We start from the raw sequence: 19,819 nt of genomic DNA on the forward strand, positions 1-19,819 counted from the left end.
AAAACGAGCCAGCTCGATTAATTTCGAGCTCGAGCTCAAACACACTCTGACTCGACTTGACTCAGCTGTTTTTACAGCCTTATTCGAATCCACCCAAATTTTATATAATAATAATAATAATAATAATAATATCAATCAACACTAAAAACCCTACGCCGCATACTAAAAACAAACCCAACCCTACGATAGAAGATTGAATTCGGCGCACAATTGAATCTCCGGTCAACAATGGCTCTCCTCCGATCTCACCTATTCTCCTTCACCCCACAACACCACCCTAATAATAATAACCGTAGATCCACCACCATCAAACCCTTCACCATCAAAGCCACCATCTCCTCCTCAGACAAACCCACCAAGCACCGCCGCCCCGCCGACGAAAACATCCGCCAAGAAGCCCACCGCCGCCACTCCTCCGACCAACACTCCACCTTCTCCGCCAAATACGTCCCCTTCAACGACCCCACCTCCACCGAGTCCTACTCCCTGGACGAGATCGTCTACCGCTCACGCTCCGGCGGCTTACTCGACGTCCAACACGACATCGAAGCGTTAAAAGCCTTCGACGGATCCTACTGGAAGTCTTTATTCGATTCACGCATCGGCAAGACCACTTGGCCATACGGGTCGGGTGTCTGGTCCAAAAAAGAATGGGTCTTGCCCGAGATCGATTCCGACGATATCGTATCGGCTTTCGAAGGTAATTCGAATATGTTCTGGGCCGAAAGGTTTGGGAAACAGCATTTGGGTATGAATGATTTGTGGGTTAAGCATTGCGGGATTAGTCACACGGGTAGTTTTAAGGATTTGGGTATGACTGTGTTAGTTAGTCAGGTTAATCGTTTGCGTAAAATGAACCGGCCCGTTGTCGGGGTGGGCTGCGCGTCGACCGGGGACACGTCGGCCGCGTTGTCGGCCTACTGCGCGTCCGCAGGTATTCCGAGTATTGTTTTCTTGCCTGCGAACAAGATTTCCATGGCGCAGTTGGTTCAGCCGATTGCGAATGGGGCGTTTGTGTTGAGTCTTGATACGGATTTCGATGGGTGTATGCAGTTGGTTAGGGAGGTTACGTCTGAGTTACCGATTTATTTAGCGAATTCGTTGAATAGTTTGAGGTTAGAGGGGCAAAAGACTGCTGCGATCGAGATCTTGCAGCAGTTTGACTGGGAGGTGCCGGATTGGGTTATTGTTCCCGGGGGTAATTTGGGGAATATTTACGCGTTTTATAAAGGGTTTCATATGTGTAAAGAGTTGGGGTTGGTTGATAGGATTCCGAGGCTCGTGTGTGCGCAGGCTGCGAATGCGAATCCGCTCTACTTGCATTTTAAATCCGGATGGTCGGATTTTAGTCCGGTTAAGGCGAAGACGACTTTTGCGTCGGCTATACAGATTGGTGACCCGGTTTCTATAGATCGGGCGGTGTATGCGCTCAAGAATTCGGATGGGATTGTGGAGGAGGCTACCGAGGAGGAGTTGATGGACGCGATGGCGCAAGCGGATGCGACCGGGATGTTTATTTGTCCGCATACGGGCGTGGCATTGACCGCGTTGGTTAAGCTTAGAAACAGCGGTGTGATCAAGCCGACTGATAGGACGGTTGTGGTTAGTACTGCGCACGGGTTGAAGTTTACTCAGTCGAAGATTGATTATCACTCGAAAGCGATCCCGGAAATGGCTTGCAAGTTGGCTAACCCGCCGGTTAATGTGAAGGCGGATTTTGGGTCGGTTATGGATGTGCTTAAAAAGTATTTGGAGAGCAAAGAATCAAGGCAGTAAGGTTCTATGATATTATGTCATTTGGTATTTGTAGATTTAGTGGTGGTGTTAGAGTTGTTAGTGGTGTAATGTGTTTTGGTAAGACTTGGGAAGAACATGTTTTGTAACTTCTGGTTTCCATTTGTTTGGGTACCATTGAGTTGTTTATGGTTTTTTAAAACCTTTTGGATTTGTTTATCGTTGCGGATTTGCTTGTGGGCGAGTGTTTGTTATAATCTGTTGTTTGTTTATAAGAATAAGAATAAGGTGTTTTTGGTAGTATTATGTGTTGAATGTATGATTATGCCATGAACCTCACGAAACATTGGAAGCCAGTTTCAAGTACTCAGTTTGGTTTCGTTTTAGAACTTGAAACTGGCTTTCAATGTTTCGTGAGGTTCGTATTTGCCCTGATGGACAAACCCAAAGTGGAAAAAAGGCGGTATCCTAGATTCTTATTCGATAAGAGTAATTTATGTTCGCTTATATTATGTTCGGCCCCTCATCCATTCAGTTTTCTTTTATTGTAGTTTAGTTTTAGTTTTAGACCTGAGGCAGTACTATGGGAATTCTTATCATATTAAACATTGGAGCTTGAACATTAGCCTGGATCACGCCGTACTTGTAAATGATATACACCCTTGTGTATGTTGTTCGCGCTATTGCAGAATTGCACTTAAACCTATTTCGATGATGATTGAAAAAAAGAAATAACGGGTATCATTGCCTAACTCCTCTTTTGATAAAAAATTCATCAGTCAAGGATCCGTTAACCAAGAACGAAGCCCTTCTTGATTTTAGGTAAGCCGCTATCCAAGACCTCCATTTGATTTGGTTTCAGTCTGGTTTTTATTTGGTTATTATATACTATATTATCTAATACGTTATCCGATTGTTAAATCTGGTCTAACCGGTTCAACCGGTCCGACCATTGACCCAGTAAGACGATCAATTTGGTGTCCGAACCTGTTATAAAAACATTGATATTTAACAAGAAAAGGTCCTAGTCATTTATTCAATAACGGATAGCAACGTTGTAAATTAATGAATGGTGTTACCTAATTGTTGAACTTGATTTTCTAGATTCACACTAAAATGAGAACGAAATTATAACATGACATTACCAAGTCTAACACGTGTTTATTTTATTTGCATTTGATATTTTTTATTTCTTGATGCTTAAAATTATGGAGCTATTTAGTCATGTCTAATGAACAATAACGGATCTATAACAAAATCTCAAGGTAACGTTCAGAATATTTTTTGTTGTCATATATCATACAATTTAAACGAAATGAAAATAGAAACACAATAATATATAAATTAAAACACAAGTGGTGCATATTTCTCCTTATCGACTATTAAGAAGGGATAACATTATATTTTTTCAAGGGTAGTGAAATATAAAAAAATGCTAGAATTTTTTTATATTCTCGACAAAAAGTTGAGGATAGTGGAGGCTAACCCTAACTATATGGTGGGTCGGGTATTGCTAACAAGTCTGAATAATAATATTATAACCACATGATCTATGGGTATCATTTTCATACTAACTAGTATTAATATTGAAAAAAGCTAGCGGCATACATATTGTATGTTTGACTTCTATATTAATCTAAACATTACTCTTTGATGAATAAAAAATATATGATTTACATTTGTGAATAAAATATGGCCACTTGTTTAAAAATTAAAACGTGACGAAACAATATAAAAAGAACTTGGTGCTTGGTACATTTGATGCCATTTTAACATAATATAATTCCGTTTCTTTATTTTTGGAACGCATATTTTTGTTCACAAGTCTTTTGAGCGTATAAAAACAAATGAATATCCGAATAATTCGTATATTTCCCGGAAATTGTGAAAAGTGGTATTCAGTCGTATTTTGCGTGTGAGAATTGAGTCTTTTTTGTAAACTATAAACTAGACCCTCAACTATTTATCAATCTACAACTTTTAACCATCATTTAGTTCTATTAACGGGGATGTTAAATTACATGCAACTCTTATCCCTGGAGTTTTAAGTTTAGCCATGTTGTTTGGCATAGATACTACTAAACCTAAGACAATAATAACCATATAAATTATTCAAAGTCTTTTATCATTCTACAACGGTTTTCTGAATAAGGTAGACATTTTTAAACTAAATCCTAATTCGAATCCACCCGAATTTAATATAATAATAATAATAAATATAACAAGAAGAAATATGTGCAATTTTTATTAAAAAACAATATAATTTCAATTTGTATAAGACTCGATTTAACTATTTGAAACTCAATTTAGTAACACCGCTATTCTATGCACTAAGAACGTACAATTTTTTTTATTCTAGTTAAGTTCATTTACACCTTATTTGAAGTATCAACTAGAAAGATTGAAACTATGTCGCATTGTTGTGTTCATTAATATCAAAATAAACCTCCCAAAAGTATTAATCGATAGTTAATTTTTGAAATTTGATATTCTAACTTTTACTTTCCTAAGTTTACAAACAAACTTGTCAATAGATTTACTTAATTATCGCAATACAAACCCAACATGATTAAGATTTCACTTTATTTTTTTTCAAATAAAACAAACCAAATTATAATTTACTTACGGTTGGATTTAGGGGTGCTCTTCGTGTTCGCTTTTTGGGTTTTGGGTTTCAAAGTTTTAAATCTTGACCCGAAACCCAATCTGAATCTATCACGGGTTTTTCGGATTTGGTTAATCGGGATTCAAGTATCCTATAAAACAAAAAAAAAATTAATAACTAAAATGCTAAAATTAAAACAACATTTTATTCTTTGCTCATAAGCAAATAATCAAGTAATAAACCAACATAGCTTGATAAAACAATCCAAAAGAAGAGCACAACTAACTCGAATCATAATCGTCTTCAATCGGGTGTGATTTGGTTATTCGATTACGACTGCTATTAGTAATAAATAAAAAAAATAATTAACAATAAACAATCGATCTATAATAGTTTTAATGTACAAAGCTTACGGCCCAAAACCACATATTAACCATAGATGAGGGACTAAAGTTATGATATAACAATTCTATTCCAACACTAAAAACCCTACGCCTATAAATTCACCACAATTCATCTACCGTATTCAACTCTCAACAACTCACTCAAAGACTTAACCATGACTCGAGTAACGGATTCCGTTAACAAACCGTCAACAACCACCATCAAGTTCCTATACAGCTACAACGGCAAAATCCTGCCACGTCACACCGACGCCACACTCCGTTACATCGGCGGCCACACCAGAGTCCTCTCCGTTAACCGTTCCATCTCATACTCAGAACTGATAATCAAATTCTACGAAGCGTGTGGATTCTCAGTTACCGTGAAGTGCAAGTTACCGTCTGAAGATCTTGACGTGCTGGTGTCTGTGTCTTCTGATGAGGAACTTGCGGATGTGATTGAAGAGTACGAGCGTGTTTCGCCTGATGCCAAGATTAGAGTTGTCTTGTGTCCGGTGAGTTCGGTGAAGTCGGTTTCGCCTGTTCCGTCTGTGGAATCGCTTGTTGAGTATTCGGCTGATTCGAAACGGGTTGCGTGTCCGGGAAGGCAATGGCGCCGTGAGTGTTCGCGGTTTGGTTGTAATGTTGAAGGGGTGAACAAGAAACGGTTACAGATAGGTGGTAGATGATAATAATAATAATAATAATAATAATAATAATAATAATAATAATTATATAGAGAATTTGATTGATAGATTCAAGTTCTAATCAGATTGTGAAGATTGCATATCATTTTATTGTGGAGTTAGGATTTATTAGTGAGATTTAATTAATTCTTTTAAATGATTTAGATCGTTTCGACGTGTGTCTCTAAACTTTCTTTTATGTTTTTTTAACAACGAATTTCTTTTAATGCTCTTATCTGACTCGAACTCAAGATTTTCACTCCTAAAACAAAGCGTTTATAAGCTTTGTAATTGCTAATGAGCCACCGTCTCATATTACTATTGGTCTAGAATTTGAATATTATGATTGAATTATAAAAAGTACAATTAAAAGAAGGAATAGTAAGCCTCCACCCCACCCCACCCCACCCCACACACCAAAATAAATAAATAAATAAATAAATAATAATAATAATAATAAATAAATAAAAATTTAGGACCACTTTATTTAAAAAACTTTTTATATTATAAAGACAATTTTATATGTACTTTTGAAAACGTATATGGTACCATAGATGACTGATTTTAACTTAAAAGTATGTTTCTAAAATTTTAGATTTGTATGTTTCAATGAAAACAATCCAAAAATTTACTTAAATTTGAATCTACAAATTTAGCACCATCAAAGTGTTAAAATTAAACTCGCTGACAGAAGAATAGAAGATACTTGGGGGTGTTCACGGTTCGGTTCAAAACCGTGAAACCGCCCAAATCGGTCATTGGTTCGGTTTCATGGTTGTTTTTTTTCTACGTTTCGGTCGGTCGGTTTCAAAAATTTCAAACCGTGGCGAACGGTTTGGTTTACGGTTTATACCGAAAACCAACCGTATAAAACCGGACCGTACTTTATAATTTAATTATGTTTAATTTCTTAAAATATTTTAGATTATATGAATACATTTGTTAAATTAGAACTAGTAATGTATATAAAATATGTTAACTGCAGACTTGCAATGAATTAGAAAATGTGTTAAGTCAAACCGTTAACTTTTTGATGTATTTTGGCATATTAAAGTTTGTTAACATGATTATTTTGATGTGTGTTTCGAACAACTTGTGTTTAAACTTAGACCGTGAACATATCGTGTTTAAACATGTTTGATATTTGCAAATTATTGACAACTATACTATAAATATATCATTACATATGTCGAACATTTGTATAAGAAACCCGAAAGGTACAAACCGTTAAACCAAACCGGAACCAAACCGTTAGTAACGGTTTGGTTCGTTTTGGTTTAAATGTTCTACGGTTTGGTTATTGTTTGCAAAAACTAAAAACCGTTACTAACGGTTTGGTTTGCGGTTTGACCCTAAAACCGTGAAAACCGGACCGTGAACACCCCTAAAGATACTACCATATTGTGCCACTAGATGGATTTTGACAAGTGAAAATAGCTAAATTAACTACAAAGAGTAAATCGAAGCAAAATTTGGATGTATCAATTGGCAAGAGAAATATATGATTAAAGACGAAAAAGAAAAATTTATAAGGATTTTGAGCCATATAAATGAATGATGCGAGACCGCTAAAGAAATAGATGGTCAAAGTCAAAATTATTTTCAAACAGAAAAGGTCCTAGCCATCTAATCAAAATGCATATGTGAATTTTTAGCTTATTAGAAAATAAATTTGTGGCTCACAGAGATTACATATAACAATCCAAATAAAAAGGCTAAAATTCAAACAATATAGCTTTATTAAACTTGATATTAAAAAGTAAGTTGTAACAAAGGTAAAACCAAAAATCCCATTAAAAGTGTTATGGTTAGAGAAATCAAAGTTCAAGATAGATTGAATAATTATTTTTTTAACTTACCAAATGACAATAATGTCTTTGTAAATTAGATCCATCAATATTGTTTATTAATGTTAGTTATGCGTTTAAGGGTAAATTTAGAAATTGACTGAGGGAATTGAATAAACGAGGCAATGGAATGGACCCTCACCATTCAATTGAAATGTTTAGTTACCATGTGGGAATGAAATGACTTATTAGTTTTTATTTTTTGATAAACTAGAAAAAGCCTGAATAAAATAAAAATGGTAGTGAGATGATGGTGGTGGGCGGCGAGCAGTAATGGTGGTGTTGGGTGTCGGTGGGCGGGAGCCGGGAGCGATTGTTGGTGATGGCAGGTGGTGGTCTTAGTGGGTGGTGGTGGCGGTTTCAGGCCGTAGTGATGGCCGGGAGCGATGGTTAGTGGTGGCGGGTGGTGGGCGGCGCTGGTAGGTGGTGGTGGCGGTGAAGGTGGGTGGTGATGGTAGCAAACGACGGATGCGGGTGGTGGTGGTGAGTGGTGGGTGGCGGGCGGTAGTGATGGCCGGGAGCGATGGTTGGTAGTGGCAGTGGTGGGCGGCGCTAATAGGTGGTTGGTGGTGGCGGACGGTGGAGGCAGGGTGATGGTGGGTGGTAAGAGGACAATGAGTAGTGGTGGTGTGGGGGTGGTGGAGGTGATATAGTGCGAAAAAAGGATGGAATGGAAAAAAAAATAAACAATATGGTGGATGTAATGAATATGAGGTGTTTTAGGGGGAATGAAATTGACATGATAATGGACGATTCTATTCCATTGACCAACCAAATATATTTTTCAGTCCATCATAATGGTCAATTTCATTCAAACTCTTATTCATGCGTACTAAACACTACCTAAGTATCTAAGTCTCATAATGTCTATAAATTAAACAATTAATTAGCATCCAACAACTTAGAAAACATCTCATATGAATATTAGAACACATATTTTATGATTAATATTATTGACCATCTAATCTAACTAACTAAGATTACGGATGTATTTGTTGTTGAGCATTTGTGCGGATTTTCATGTAAACGTGTTATAACCATCAATTATTGATGAGTTCGGGTCTAGTCATCGTACGATTTATTTTGACGGAAATTCACAGCATGAAATGTGATTTTAATATTAAAAAAAAGTAGAAAAATAACAATTTAAACCACAATAGACGTGATGTAGTTAAGTGATTGACCATATTGGCCAATCATGATTTTGGTTTTGAATGATCTATAAACCTTTCATCATAGGTTACAACCTTATAAACTAATACGGAATGTGGTCAAACACATTTTAATAAATTTAAACGCAAACATGTAGAAGCAACAGTTGAGCAACATATGCTAAATCCACTTCTAGGTGTAGATGATTAAATTTGCCATATGATCACGCAATTACAATTTATGCTCAAAACACACTAAGTGATTTGGAATAAACATTAATTAAGTTATGTTGGGCAATGACTAGAGATACCAGAGTCCTCTCCGTTAACAGCTCCGTCTCATACTTAGAACTCATCGTCAAATTCTACAAAGCGTGTGGATTCTCAGTTACCTTGAAGTGCAAGTTACCGTCAGAAGATCTTGACGTGCTGGTATCCGTTTCTTCCGATAAGGAACTTGCGGATGTGATTGAAGAGTACGAGCGTGTTTCGCCTGAAGCCAAAATTAGAGTTGTACGTATTGTGTCCGGTGAGTTCGGTGAAGACAGTATCTTCTGTTCCATTAGTTGGATCTCTTGTTGAGTACTCTTCGGTATCGAAACTGTTGCCGTGTTCGAGAAGGCGGTCTCGATTTAGTCAGGATCCAAGTGCTAAAAGTTTGTTATATCATGATTGTAACGTCCAAGGGTTGAACAAGAAACAGTTAGTTGGTAGATAAATAATAAGTAATAACAATAACTGTTGAAATAACGACTTGGAGATTACGCTTCAGTGGTAATTTCTTTTTGTTTCAATTCAATATGCTATTTTGTAACATTTTTAATATTTCTAATTGTTTGTTATTTGTTTTTTGTGCTTGTGGCTGGATATTGGACACATATGGAGTTATTGGGCTTGAAGGCTGTTATCTGGAGTTATTGGGCTTGAAGGTTGTTGCTGTTGGGTTTGTCTAGACTGGAGTCATAGCGGCTCTTTAACAAAATCGAGCCTCACATGTCATTGGGCCGTTGAGTTTGTTAAGTCAGAGTCTATATAAATTGGTTGTTTATTATATCAACACATAACAATAAACGATCCAATTACCAAAGAGAGAGAAAGTGTTCTAGTCTGTAATCTCTGATAAGTCTTGTAATCTAGGTTAGATTCATTATCTTGATTGAATCTTTAGTCTGTTGGATTGAGAGTTGAGAAATTAATATCACTGTGTTGGTGATAGATGTAAAGTTTCTGTTAAAGTCTTCCACTGTAATCTTGTATTTTGTGAAGTAGTAAAAGGTTAAAGATTGGATTACCATTTTTTACATGGTATCAGAGCCTTGATTGCTCTTGATTTCTTGGAGATTCTACGGTGATAGTCAGATTGAAACCCTATAGTTGGGTATTGTTACATCTTAAGATCGTGGTGTTCTGATTCATCTGGTACTTGTGGTCCTTGGATCTGTATTTTGTCAAAGATCTATAACCCTAAGTGAAGGTTACAGTCTTGACGCTTGGAGGTACCTTAACTTGGGCGCTCTCGGGTCAGATCTTTCTAATTCTTTCTTTCTATTTGCATTTATAGGCATCTTTAGTATTGATACCAGAGGATTGAAGGCCTGGTTGTTATGCTGCATTAGGCATTCTAAGTTTGTGTGCTATTTCAGCTGTGTATATCTTGTGATAAGTTGATTTCTATTTGTTTGTTATTATGGGTGATACTTATAATAATGATAATACTTTGATTAGTAAACTAGAAGCTAGTGATCCGCTGTATTTGCATGCTAGTGATTCTAGTAGTCTTACTGTTGTTAGCATAAAACTGAAAGGGATTGAAAACTATAAAGTTTGGACTAATGCCATGAACCTGGCATTACAAGTAAAAAATAAAATTGGATTTATAGATGGTACTTGTCTTAGGTCTACCACGGATGAGATACATGCAAAACAGTGGGATAGGTGTAATTCAGTTGTGCTTACATGGTTGTTAAGTTTTGTGTCTGAGGAATTGTATTTGGGGCAGGTCTATTCTAGATTAGCCTATGAAGTTTGGAATGATTCAAAAGAAACATATGATAAAGTTGATGGATCTGTGGTCTTTAACTTGTATAAAAAAATCAATATGTTTACTCAAAATAATCTTGATGTGTCAGAATATTATCACAAATTAAACATAATGTGAAAACAATTAGATCAAATTTTGCAATTGCCTCAGTGCAATTGTGAGGCTTCAAAAGAGTTTAATGATTTTAATCATATGATAAAATTGATTCAATTCTTAATGAGCCTTGACAGTAGTTATGAGGCTGTTAGAACAAGTTTACTGTTAACAGAAGAGTTTCCTACTGTCAAGGATGCTTTTGCTATTGTATCTAGAGAAGAATCTCATAGGAATTCTAACAGTGGTTCTTTAAATGGTCAAACTCAAAGTGTTGGGTTTGTATCCAAGTCAAATCAAGCTTTTGACAATAAAAGGAACACTGTAAGAAATCCTAATCAAGCTGTTAAGTGTTCTCACTGTAACAAAATGGGTCATAATGTGGATAAATGTTTTGAAATTATTGGTTATCCTGCATGGATGAAACATAGAAATAACACAGGAAGAAAGGTTGTTTCTAGTAACAACACTGTTAGTAATAATTCAGGTACCTTAAGTAGCTATTATGTTAATGAGCTTACACCCGATCAAGTCTCTAAGTTGTTAAGTCTTTTGAATGAAAACATTTCTGTCAGTACACAAAGCTGTAATGTGTCCGGTATTGCTAGTCCATGGTTTTATTCATTTAGTTATAAAAAAACCAGTATTTTGTTTTTCTACTAAAAGCAATCATGAGTCAAACCTTGGATGAGTTGTTGACTTAGGAGCAAACCAACACATGGTTATGACTGATAAGAGTTTGATAAATCAGGTTGATGTGTCTGATCTCAATATAAGAGTAATACACCCTAATGGTACCAGTGTTATTGTAACAAAGATTGGTAACATAAAATTGAGTAATTGTGTAACATTGTATGATGTTTTTGTTGTTCCAGATTATTATGTGAATTTAATGTCTGTTCATAAACTTGCAAAAGATAGTAAATTGATCGTGTTATTTGATGAAAACAATTGTTATATTCAGGATTGTGTAACCAAGAAAGTACTGGTGACTGGTAGTCAACTTGATGGATTATACTTTTGTGGTGATTCTTCACTACCTGATAAGGTGTGTTTTAGTAGTAGCAGTAATGTTGATTTATGGCATGCTAGATTAGGACATCCTTCAGATATAGTGTTGAATGCTGAATGTCTTAAAAGATTCTTTGAAGTTGACTAAAATTGACAATAACACTCTTTTTGAAGTATGTCACAAAGCAAAACAGCATAGGGAACCTTTCCTTTAGTTATCATCAGACTAAATGGTTAGGGGAATTAGTTCATCTAGATGCTTGGGGTCCTATAGAATCCAAAGCAGAGAAGGGTTTAGATTTTTTCTCACTATAGTTGATGATTACTCCATTGATCTTTTGTTCATCTCATCAGGTGAGTAATCACTCCCCTATTTTACTCAAGGGTAGTATGGGTGTTTTCAATGAAACATAAAACTGAAATTTTCTATCATGTCAAAACTTTTGTGTACATGCCTAAAACTCAATTCAATAAAGTTGTAAAACTTTTTAGAAGTGATAATGGGACTGAATTTTTCAATAACCAAATGAATGATTTTTGTGTTAATAAATGTATTATTCACCAGACTACATGTGCTTATACTCCTCAACAAAATGGAATTATTGAAAGGAAGCATAGACATTTGTTAAATGTTTTGTTTCAAAGTAAAAAAATAAACAAAATGATTTTGTTTTAAGAAATATTGGTGGTTATCAAAAACTTGTTGGTAAACTGATTTTATTTGTCACATACTAGACCTGATATTGCATATACTGTGCATAAGTCAATATATGCATTGTCCTTTTAATTCACACTAACAAATTGCTATGAGGTTGCTTAGATATTTGAAAGGTTTTTCTGGAAAAGGAATCTTATTTAGCAAGAGTAGTGAATTGGGATTAAAGGTATGTTCTGATTCTGACTGAGCTAAATGTTTAGAAACCGGTAAATCTATAACTGGATATTGTGTGTTTCTTGGAAACTCATTGATTTCTTGGAAAAGTAAGAAATAGTCTACTGTGTCTAGATCATCTGCTGAAGCAGAATACAGGGCTATGTGTTATGTAACTTGTGAAGTTATTTGGATTATCAATTTGTTGATTGAATTAAATATTAAAATATGTTTTCCAGTTAGTCTAAACTTTGATGGTGCAAAGGTTTTCATTGATTTTCATTCCATAAGACAATGATACAGAGATGAAATAAATAGAAAGTACAAAAAGCTATCAAAAGAAAAAACTAATTCCAAGGCAACGAATGGGCAGTATACTAAGGCTTACAAATGAAATAATATTTGATGATTTATAGAATGTTTTATTTCAATATATTCCCCCTCAAGTTGGAGTGTGTAGATCTCTAACACCCAACTTGTCAAGTAGAAATCGAAGCTGTTGGCCCCTAAGCCTTTAGTTAGAAGGTCCGCGATCTGCATTTTAGTGTCGATACACATTGGCTGAATTTCTTTAGAGTCTACTCGTCGCGAACGAAATAAAAATCCATTTCAACATGTTTTGTTCTTTCATGAAAAACTAGGTTGTTGGCGATATTACGAGTTGCCTGGTTGTCACAAAGACAACAAAGTAGACCATCAAAAAAAATGTCCAAATATTTTAAGAGCCATCTAACCCACAGAACCTCATTTACTGTCGAAGCCATTGAACGGTACTCGGCTTCTGCTGGTATGAACGAGAAACTACCGATTGTTTCTTTGTCTTCCAAGATATTGGCGCTCCCACCAAGAGAAGTAAGTAACCTGTGCGAGATTTGCTGGTGTAGGGACATCCGAGCCAATCCGAATCACAATAAGCAGTAAGATTGCATCCTCCCTCTCGTGGGAAAAGGACACCTTGTCCTGGTGTGGCTTTGAGGTATCTGTGACAATCGTCAATTTCAGGTTAACTCCGTTAACTCAACTCCGTCAATTCAAACTTAAGATCACTGAATCTATAACGCACACCTCATTACATTTAAACTAGGGTTTAAATGACGCTTAACACTTACTACATGTGTAGTCTTTCGGGAATTGCACCGAAACGCAAACGAGTTGACGCAAACGATTGGTGAATAAACGAAAAACGTCAAAACAGTAATTATGTGATAATTATGTGTTAGACTTATGTGTTATGTGATAACATGGTTATAAACGTTAACTCAAGATGTAAACAAGTTAGTTTAAGCTAGTTAAGTAATACTTAGAAGTGGAGGGGCCAAAGTGTAACATAGTATTATTATAAATACTAATAATAATAAACCCTAACTATTATTTTCTCTTCTCCCTAAATCCCGATCGGCCTTCCCCTTGGCTCCTTGGCTGCCGTCACCTATACACACACATACAACCATCAATTTCAACTTTTGATCGAAGATTAAGGTGCTAGGAAGGTAATAAACGACTATCCTATGCATCCTTTATACTTGATTTTGATGTTTAATGGGTTAATTGAAAACCCTAGATGGCCGATTTCATGTGTGTATGTAACTAATATGATTGTTGTTGATTTGATAACTAGAATGAATATTGTTACATGTTAATTGTTATGTCTTTGATTTGAGTTCAAACAAAAACCCTAATCATGTATGTAATGTGTAATTGATGTGCATGGATAGTGATTATGGAGTCTAGAGTGTTATATGAATGCATGATGGTCCATAGATAGTTAATATGTTGAGTTTGGATGCAAACAGTTTCTGGACAGATTGTGTTATTGATGTTTAATTGACTGTAACGAAGTGTAAATGTGAAAATTGGTTTAGATTATTGATACTACAGTAAACTAGGTTGAGTCTAGTTTCTAAAGAATATAAATTTGCAATTTTTGGACGTGGAAAAGTTAACTTTTATGATTTTACAAAAACGTTGTGCAAAGCTGAGCTGTTAGACCTGCTGTTAGGTTGTTTTGTAAATATTATATCTCATGAACTACAAAGCCAAATGGGTTGGTTCCACTTCTGGAAGTTGACTTGTTGAGTTAGGAACCTAACCCAAGTGGTCTTGCATTTATTGGATTTTTCGTTTAACAGGAATTGCAAATAAAATTCTGTTGTGCATGAATTTGACTGTTATGAGTTTGCTGTAATGATTTGATGATTGTGAGAAACCTATGTGGAATAAAAATAAAATAAAACATGTTCTGGAAACCTAATACATGTATGCTTTTGTGATGATTTTTGATGAATTAATTGAGATGCTATGATCGGTGTAATAGTACAATCTTTCAAGTAGAATTTCTGTCTCGGTGAAACTAGCTGCTGAGTTTTGTGAAAATGCATGAAACATGATACTTGCTATATAATTGTTATGATTTGACCAAATTGCCCTCATGGGGAATAATGGCTAGTTAATTGTTATGTGTTGACCAAATTGCCCTTACGGGGAGTAATTGCTAGTGATGTACATTATAAATACATGACATGTAAATAATTGCTCACACATGTAACGTATCACAAATACACTTGTTCAAGTCACACACGATTCACAAGAGTAAACACGAAACATGTTGTGTGCATAGGTATTATGTGCCGGTCTAGAGACTCGCTAAATTTCCGACACTTAGAAAAATCTCTTTGTTGTTTTAGAACGCTAGAGAGAGTTTTTCTGTGACGCGCAGCTTGGTGAATTATTTTGGGAATACTTCGCAAACAGTGAGTTTCACTTTCCCCTTTTTAAACTGTTTTCAAACGCTTTTCAATTGGGGGAGATAACATACTCCGAAAACACATTTAAGATTTTGTTAATATAGATTATATATCACTTGTAAAGACTAAGTGGAAAACGCAATAACTAAAGTCCTTCATTCACATCGAACCGTTTAATATTGGATAATAGCGAGTCATTGTTGAGTAGTACTACTGGGTTTGACAAACCCCACCCAACGCTAAACTCGACTGGAGGTCGAGTGAGTGTAATCTTGGCTAAACACATACCATGGTCGGGATAGACCTGGTGGCAAGGCAAATGATAAACAGTCAGCTTCGGTGTAGTGATACTTGTTTTATAGGCTAGCTACCTATAGATATATAATTGACATAACACTATCTGGTAACGCAAAACGCTGTAACGCAAAAAGCTGTAACGCAAAACGCTTAACGCAAACGCTAAACGCTTTATTTTTATATAAACTGTGAACTCACCAACCTTGTGTTGACACTTTTAGTATGTTATTCTCAGGTAGCCGAGACGGCGCGCGGTTTAGGATCATGCATTGCTTGAAACACTTTTAATAATGCAAACTTATTTTAAACTGTTATCATTGGGTTTTAAGTCGTCATGCGTGACGCAACATTGGTTTCTATGGTTTTTACGCTTCCGCATTTAATTACTCGTAAACGTTTTCATGGTTTTGAAACCTTGTTTTATGGTTTGATTATAACTAATGATTCCGATCCTGTTAGTTCACACCCTCTGACGGAAAAACTCCGTTAGTGGATTTTGAGGGTGTGACAGTATCGTAAAATGCGATGTACAGCATCCATGTGGGTCTCTCTTGGGTCAGCAACGAATTGGCTTAAAATGTTCACAGCGTAAGCTATGTCAGGCCGAGTGGCTTGCAAGTAAAGCATTCTGCCTATTATGCGACGATAACGGTTAGCATCTTCCTTTGGCGCATCTTCACTTTTATCTAATTTGTGATTTTGTTCAATAGGGAATGAACTCGGTCTACATCCTTGTAACCCGCAGTCGTCGAGAATATCCAAAGTGTATTTTCTTTGACTTAGTACCAAACCTTCACGAGTACGCGCAGCTTCAATGCCAAGGAAATACTTTAAGTTTCCAAGGTCTTTTATGCTAAAATGCTTGTCAAGACCACTCTTTAGGCTTTGAATCTTGACAGGATTGTTTCCAACCACTATGACATCGTCCACGTATATAAGGGCAGCCACAAAATCTTTTCCTTCTCGTTGTGTAAAGAGTGAATGATCGGCCTTAAATTGTTTGAAGCCGAGGTCAAGCAAGACATTGGTGAATTTTTGGTACCAATTCCTTGACGCTTGCTTTAAACCATAAAGAGATTTCTTTAACCTGCAAACTCTTGTTTCTTTCTCTTTAGCAAAACCTTGTGGGATCTTCATATACACTTCTTCGTTTAAATCTCCGTGCAAAAATGCATTATTCACATCGAGTTGGTGAATGACCCAGTCTCTTTTCACTGCCATTGCCAAAAGGGTTCTAACAGTTACTAGCTTTGCCACAGGGGCAAAAGTGTCATGGTAATCAACACCTTCCATTTTTGGAAACCCTTTGCCACTAGACGCGCCTTGTATCTTTCAACTTCACCATTTGGTTTGTACTTTACTTTATAGACCCATTTGGAGTCAATGACATGTTTTCCTTCAGGTAGTTCTTGGAGGGTCCATGTGCCATTTTCTTCGAGGGCACGAATTTCCTTTTTCATGGCTTCTTTCCACTTCACATCTTTAATTGCTTGGTGAAAATGCTTGGGCTCATCATTGGAATCAATGGCCGCTAAGAAAGCTTTGTGTGATTTAGAAAATTTTGTATAAGAGACAAAGTTAGTTAAAGGGTGTACAGTTGAGGAATTTGGTGAAGTGCATGCATGGTCGACCGGTGGGGTAAGCTTAACAATAAAATCATCTAAGTACTTTGGTTGACTTTTGTTTCTTTTCGCTCGGACATGCTCAGCAACTTCAACTTGGGGAAATACATCATGATTGTCTTGATTTGGCAGAAATCGGTGAGATGTTTCAATCTCGTTTTCATTCATGTGTTGTGTCAGTGGGCTTGCCACCTCCACACTTGGGCTTTTGTTAGAAGGTGTTTCACCAACATTGATGTTTTCACTTGGGTCTTGTATTTCGGTTATTTCTTCATCCACAATTGGAGTTTTAGTAGTTTTATTTGGTCTCTGCTCTTCATCAAATGTAATGCCAAAAAGGTGTTTCCATTTGATTTAGTTCCTCTGGGTTGACTACTATTTTTCTAAAGGGGAAATGGTCTTCATGAAATTTGACATCTCGAGAAGTTACTATTTTTTTGCCATCAATGTCATAAATTTTTACCCCTTCGTTCCAGGTGTATACTCCACAACAAACCCGTTTTGTTGTGGAGTATGAGGACAAGTTGTTTCAAGTATCATTCCTTGTTCATTGTAAAATTTGAGCATATCATTAGATGTGAATTCACCACCATTGTCACATCTAATGCATTTCACTAATTTTCCAAATTGTGTGTTTATCAACTTGCAAAAGGAGATTAGGCATTGGATTGCTTCATGCTTATGTTTTAGTAAGAAAACCCAACCGCCCCTACGAAAATCATCGACTATTGTCAAAAAATAACTCGCACCCGTAAATGAGGGTGTGCGATATTTTCCCCAAATATCACAATGTAACAATTCAAAACACTCTTCTGTTTTAGTATTACTGTCTTGAAAAGGAAGGCGAGTGTATTTTGCTTTTGAACAAGAATCACACAATTTATTGAAAGAAGATTTACCAGGGAAGTCAATATGAGTTAGCTTGTCAACGGAAGCATGTCCCAACCTTTTGTGCCATGTATCTCCGGATGTCATCATGGCCTTTCTTTTGTTGTCAATTAACCGCATCCGGTACAAACCTCTTCTACACTCACCCGTGCCAATCAAGTTTCTCGTGTTTAGCTTTTGCATTACACAAAAATCAGGAAAAAACGTTATAGCCGACTGTAAATCATTGGTCAACCGGCTAACTGATAAGAGATTGCAAGTCAACTTTGGTATATGTAACACATTTTTAATCTTTGCCCCTCCTATTAAGGTGCATTCACCCCTTCCTTTAACAGGTATGACGTCCCCGTTAGGGATGACAACAGGGGCTTCGAAACGGTTTTGGAATATGTTTTTAAGGATGTCGCTGTTATGGGTAATGTGTTTGGTAGAACCGAAATCCACCACCCAATCAGCATCGTTGTTCTTTCTGCCGGACATGAATGACATAGGTGTTGCATCTTCCTTTCTTCCTACCATGGTCGACTATGAGATTATGATTTTATTGTGAGTGATCGCTGCTTTGATACCATCTAAACTTTGATGGTGCAAAGGTTTTCATTGATTTTCATTCCATAAGACAATGATACAAAGATGAAATAAATAGAAAGTACAAAAAGCTATCAAAGGAAAAAACTAATTCCAAGGCAAAGAATGGGCGGTATACTGAGGCTTACAAAAGGAAATAATATTTGATGATTGATAGAAAATAGTTAGTTTATATTGTGATAGTAAAACTGCTATATCTATTGAAGCTAATCTTGTGTTTCATGATGGAACCAAACATTTTGAATTGGATCTTTTCTTTTTAAGAGACGTGATTACAAAAGGATATATTAAAACTGTGAACATACAGTCGAAATTTCAAAAGGCTGATGTGTTTACAAAGGATTGTTTATAAAGCAACATCATGAGATGTGTAAAGTGCAACAAATGCATCACATGTTTGGCTATTGATTGGATGGGGGGTGGGTTGAAATAACGACTTGGAGATTATGCTTCAGTGGTAATTTCTTTTTGTTTCAATTCAATATGCTATTTTGTAACATGTTTAATATTTCTAATTTTTTGTTATTTGTTTTTTGTGCTTGTGGCTGGATATAGGACACATTTGGAGTTATTGGGCTTGAAGGCTGTTATCTTGAGTTATTGGGCTTGAAGGCTGTTGTTGTTGGGCTTGTCTGGACAGGAGTCATAATGACTATTTAGCAAACTCAAGCCTCACGTGTCATTGGGCCGTTGATTTTGTTAAGTCAGAGTCTATATAAACTGGTTGTTATAACAACACACAACAATAAATGTGACATTCGTCAATTTCGGGACAATCTTATTTTCGTTTCGTATTTGTTTATTATGTAAACTGACCCGTTTTATAAACCGAAACCCTAGATATATTAAAAATGTTGGATTTTATGTTACAATATTATTTTACACTTGTTGGGTCTTGAAAACATCCTTTTCGGTCCTTAAATCGTGTAAAAATCACTTAAAACGAACTTCGGGGACCAAATCTGCCATTTTTGAAAGTTTGGAAAATCTGGTGACCAGCCCATAGCGTGGCGTGATGGGGTGGCCAAGCCCCATCGCGTGGCGCGATGACCATCTGGTCTGCAACTACGGATTTTGTTTGTTTGTGTCTTGTTTTGATCCATTTTTCATGCAAACTCTTGTGTTTCACACCCATATTTGACCACCAACATTACCCTATATATACACCACCATTTCCCTTAATTTTCCCCTGCTACAAATCCAAAATCTCTCCCAAATACAAAGATCTTAATGTTATTTTCTTAGTGTTCTTGAATGT

The 19,819-nt window shown here is 36.2% G+C and overlaps 3 protein-coding genes across 3 annotated transcripts; 2 read left to right on the forward strand and 1 right to left on the reverse strand.

Annotated features, from left to right (window-relative positions):
- Positions 1 to 228: 228 nt before the first annotated feature.
- Positions 229 to 2,044, forward strand: LOC143575996 (threonine synthase, chloroplastic-like). Its single transcript, XM_077060214.1, has one exon. The coding sequence runs from the start codon at positions 229 to 231 to the stop codon at positions 1,774 to 1,776; it is 1,548 nt and encodes a 515-aa protein (XP_076916329.1). The 3' UTR covers positions 1,777 to 2,044.
- A 2,854-nt stretch (positions 2,045 to 4,898) lies between these two features.
- Positions 4,899 to 5,411, forward strand: LOC143575997 (RAF-like serine/threonine-protein kinase PRAF). Its single transcript, XM_077060215.1, has one exon. It carries the CDS (start codon positions 4,899 to 4,901, stop codon positions 5,409 to 5,411), a length of 513 nt encoding a protein of 170 aa, XP_076916330.1.
- Positions 5,412 to 16,707: 11,296 nt separating this feature from the next.
- LOC143575998 (uncharacterized) lies at positions 16,708 to 18,492 on the reverse strand. Its single transcript, XM_077060216.1, has 2 exons — positions 17,985 to 18,492; positions 16,708 to 17,399 (listed from the first exon to the last, which is right to left on the reverse strand). The coding sequence occupies exons 1-2, from the start codon at positions 18,490 to 18,492 to the stop codon at positions 16,708 to 16,710; spliced, it is 1,200 nt and encodes a 399-aa protein (XP_076916331.1).
- Between the last annotated feature and the right edge of the window lie 1,327 nt (positions 18,493 to 19,819).

This window comes from Bidens hawaiensis, unplaced genomic scaffold (genome assembly GCF_021521415.1).
Source record: "Bidens hawaiensis isolate Kalapana, Puna unplaced genomic scaffold, B.hawaiensis_p1.1 tig00027827_1, whole genome shotgun sequence".
Lineage (NCBI taxonomy): Eukaryota > Viridiplantae > Streptophyta > Magnoliopsida > Asterales > Asteraceae > Bidens > Bidens hawaiensis.

What these genes read in the sequence shown, in the direction of transcription:
- LOC143575996 (XM_077060214.1), top strand. Translation starts at nt 229, where the DNA reads ATGGCTCTCCTCCGATCTCACCTATTCTCCTTCACCCCACAACACCAC.
- LOC143575998 (XM_077060216.1), bottom strand. Translation starts at nt 18,492, where the DNA reads ATGGTAGGAAGAAAGGAAGATGCAACACCTATGTCATTCATGTCCGGC. An exon ending in AACTCATATTGACTTCCCTG is followed by an intron (nt 17,400 to 17,984) that starts GTAAATCTTCTT and finishes CATTTGATGAAG; the next exon opens with AGCAGAGACCAAATAAAACT.
- LOC143575997 (XM_077060215.1), top strand. Translation starts at nt 4,899, where the DNA reads ATGACTCGAGTAACGGATTCCGTTAACAAACCGTCAACAACCACCATC.